General features: G+C 34.2%; 1 protein-coding gene across 1 annotated transcript; it reads left to right on the forward strand.

The window, feature by feature from the left end:
* The first annotated feature begins 2,060 nt into the window (after window positions 1-2,060).
* LOC104105404 (uncharacterized) lies at window positions 2,061-3,952 on the forward strand. Its single transcript, XM_009613693.4, has 2 exons — window positions 2,061-2,488; window positions 3,213-3,952. The coding sequence occupies exons 1-2, from the start codon at window positions 2,218-2,220 to the stop codon at window positions 3,551-3,553; spliced, it is 612 nt and encodes a 203-aa protein (XP_009611988.1). The 5' UTR covers window positions 2,061-2,217; the 3' UTR covers window positions 3,554-3,952.
* The last annotated feature ends 414 nt before the right edge of the window (window positions 3,953-4,366 follow it).

Genomic DNA, 4,366 nt, shown 5'->3' on the forward strand with positions numbered 1-4,366 from the left:
CATCCTAACCTACAACTCTAATACTCGACCTCCACATCTTTCTATCAAGTGTCATGTCCTCGGAAAACTGGAGCCTCGCCATATCCTGTCTGATCACCTCTCCCCAATACTTCTTAGGCCGCCATCTACCTCTTCTCGTGCCCTCCACAACCAGCCGCTCACCCCTCCGTACCAGAGCATCTGGGCTTCTCCTTTGAATAAATAAAAAATATTTGAAAGTTTTATAGTAATAGAGAACCATTTGTTTCAGAATTGCCCTCAATCTATGCAGTCTTACTGATCAAAAAGGAGGGGCATAAAGGAATTGCTTGATATAGTGATAGTAGTACTGTATGAAAAAGTATAGAACAAGAGAGTATGTTGTAAATATTGCTTAAAGTTAAATAGCATATTCACAGTGAAAAGTAACCGTAGTGTTTGATAGCGAATTTGAATTGTTAACTTACAAAAGAGGTCAAATGGTATAATTACCTGTTACCAAAGGTAAAAATGCATAAATTGTACTCCTATTAATTTTTTTTTGTCGTTAGCAATCATATTTAATTTATGAATTACTCTGACTTTATTGGGACTTGGAAGCAGACTTTATATATAGATGCCTCTACAATAAGACGATAAAGAGTGGGTGAGAAGTCTGAAAAACCTGATAAGCCCAAAATTTTGAAATTCTTATGTTATGTAGAGTGGTTAGCCTTACAAACTAATTTAGATGTAATCTTTAGTCACGAACAAAAAAACTCATTCATTGGTTGTCCTTGAAAAGGAATTAGTCGCAGACACTGCATTATATGCCATTATACCAAAGCATGACAATTTTGGGTTTGGATGGTTGTTACGTATTTTTTTTGATGTATTGTATAATATTGTATTGTATTATTTTAATAAATATAATATTTGGATGGATTATTTCGTTTTTCATCGTTTTATAATGTCACACACCGACAATAAGCGTAGAATATTACAAAAAAATAGAGTATATAGGTAGAGCATGTATGTGGTAAGATTGATTAGCGACCGGTGTATGAATGATGAGATGACACGTGAAACTGGAGACAGATAAGATATGAGTCAGTGAATAGTTGACACCGGATGCAAATATGGGATCGGTATTGAATAAATTCCGAAGGCATGAGAACCGAGAACGAAGATTTGGAAGGAAGACATCGGTTGGAAAAGATAGCATTCAATGAGCATCCGTTACAAAGAATTGACCGTTATGCAGTCGTTAAGAAGGATTTTATTCTCATTAAAGAAGAGTTTGATTTAGGGATCTTGTCTCCCTGAATAAAGTTATAAATAAAAAAATTTGTATTCATAGTTGGACACAAAATTATCTTTACTCAAAAGCTAACATTTGCTCTTAATATATCAAATTATTTTCTTTCTTTTGTTCCTAACATTGCTTTTTTTTTTTTTTCGTTTCCGGAGAAGCTTAGTTCACAGCCAGGATTGTATTTTCTTCAAGTTATTTCAATAATCTTATTTCTGTTCTTATTATTTTAATATTCTTGATCAAACTATTTCGTGTGTCTATAAACCATGTTATAAATTCAACTGTATCATTTTACGGGTAAAGAGCAATTATTAAAAAAGATAGGGTAAAGAGTAAAATAGAATTATAATAATGGACAGATGAATTTTTTTAAGGTAACAACCCAATTAAACCAAATTGGTAGCTATATAAAAGGGATCTTTTAATCGTTACATAACAATGAATTTAATAATACGATACAATAAAATTTAAATAATAATTAAAATAAATATCATATTTAAAATAATAATATGATACAATACAATACAATAAATAACAACCATCCAAATAAGCTATGAGGAAATTTTAGGACTCATTTGATACGCAGGATAAGGGATAAATGACAACCATCTAAATACTCATTTGATTGCGATGAAATCGCTGAATAACTAATTTCGAAATTAGTTATCTGAAATTATAATATTTTTTAATTCCCATAAGAGAATGTAATAGTTATTCCCGAAATAATGACTCTAGTCAAATATCACATGAAAGGAGTATTAATGTAACATACATAATAGTAATAACCGAGAGACTAGTGTTGCAATTTTCCAAGACTACCAGGAGACAATGACTAAAAGCCCCACTAAAAAGCACAAAAGTTGGCTCTCCTTTCCAGTGTAGTAATACCATTACCATTTTTCTAGTCTTCCCTAGTTTCCGAGGTAAGTAGCAAGGGGGAAAAAATGGGAATCTGGGACTTCATTAATTCCGGCAAAGAAACGGTGAAAGGATACACACCGGATCCGGTGAAGAAGGTCTATAATACTACCTATTATTACAGTGATGCTGCCGTTAGAAAGATCGACGACGTCGTTAGAGTTAACGGCATACAGAAGCTGGGTCAGTACATACCCGATGATGAAGGTCGAGCTAAGATCGTTAGTTTCAGCACGAAATTCGTCAAAAATGCTTCATTTTTTGCCGTCAAAGAAGCAGCTAACATCTTCATTCCTGGTTTGCTCCCTTATTCATTTAGACCTTTTACACCCCCCCCCCCCCCCCCCCCACACACACACACACACACATCATAGAAAAATGTGCATGCGCTCTATGTTTATAATGAACTAGATATAGATTAATGTAGATTGATGTGAAAAATGCTGTGGGTAATATTTTCCCCAAATCACCTATGATAAAAAAAAATACCTTTTTTCCTTTTGTTCTCTTGATTTTTTTCCCTTTTAAGAAGGATTGTTGTGATAACAAGTGATTAGCAGAGATATTATAGACAGCATCTAGAAGTTATATTGACTATTTGTCTCGCCCCCTCCCCTCCCCTCCCAAAAAAAAAAAAGAAAAAAGGAAAGAAAGAAAGACTAGCCTAAGTCATAGTTTTACAATTATAATCAAAGAGTTCTTTACTTCTAAATAAAGAGTTGCAATGTAAAATGAGACAAAATGGAGTAGGTGCAAAACAAGAGGGTCGTTCAAGCACGCACAAACTCACTTCAAAAACATATGTGGTAAGTAATGTTTATTTGTAGGTTTAACTTGGATTGAAATTTTTAGTATTTTACAGAGAAATAATTGCATGCACTTGAAAATAAAGTACTGGCAAGCTCTAAAGTGATGGGGAAAATGAACAAACGTGTCATCATGGAATGAATTGTTAGTAATAACTCAGGCGAAATTCTGGAGAAACATAGTATAATGTTGCATTAAAGTATTCTCATGTCAGGTGGGAAGGCAGTTACCAAAATTTACTCCGACACAGTTCGTGAAATGGAAACTGAGTGTCAAAAGAAACAAGACAAGTCATGTATCAAGGAAAACATTGGTACTAATTCAAGTACGAGTACCACTGTTCGTAGTGATGCTCTGAGATTGCTAGATGGGGAAAAGATGCTGGAAAGCAGAGAGCTGAAGTTAGGTTCTGAAAATAGAGTTGAGGCTGATTCATTTGCACATCAAACACCTGAAGATGTCCTAAGAGTCTTCATGATGAAGGAATTTATGGGCACTCGTTATCTCGACAATTTATTGGTTCCTGATCATCGACAACAGAAGAAGAAGCCGTAATTTGCAGCAAACATACCTGGAATCACGAACTAAACGCATGCAGCAGAGTTTAATTCTAAGTATGTATCTGGAAATCTCATATGTTTTCGTGTTAATTGCTCTGCTAGTAGTTTATACATTGTAAATAGATCTAAATTACCTCTATGTTTTGTTTCCTTTGAATTTCGCGTGATGGGCAGCGAACTTTATAGATGCCTCCCGCAACATTATGATGGGTTTGAATATGCTTGTAATTAGATCTAAGTACCTCTTTTTTTCCTTCCCCTTGAAGTTCTCATGGTGGGAAGCAAATTTATGGATGCGTCTATGACGGTGATGTGATATGGACTATAGTATCACGAGTTTGAATATGCTTGTAATTTAGATTTGAGGTATCGATTTGTTGTGTTTCATTTGAAATTCACATGATGGGAAGCGAGCTATATAGATGCCTCTACAAAGGGTAAAAAATTTGAACTGGAGTATCATGAGTTCAAATCTCAGAGGCCAGTCCTTTTCCTTGTTAGCTATGCTGGAAAATATGTTTGTGTTGACTTGCTTGAGGTTCGATTTTTCATGCACAAATGGCAAGAATTAGAAATTGCAATTTGAGCTTAAGCATGCAAGTACATAGACAGATTTGAATTTCGAAAATTTACCACATCCCATCTAATTTACGGATTTATGATTTCAACTTTATAGATTTGAATTTCTGAAGTTTACCGCATCCCATTTAATTTACTAAGTTCAAAATCTCTTATTTATACTTATCTAATACTAATCTACGTCTCAATATCCTTTTTAGTCAGTTAGAATCTTTTCCTAATAAGGAAA

The sequence above is a fragment of the Nicotiana tomentosiformis genome, chromosome 6 (genome assembly GCF_000390325.3).
Source record: "Nicotiana tomentosiformis chromosome 6, ASM39032v3, whole genome shotgun sequence".
Taxonomy (NCBI): domain Eukaryota; kingdom Viridiplantae; phylum Streptophyta; class Magnoliopsida; order Solanales; family Solanaceae; genus Nicotiana; species Nicotiana tomentosiformis.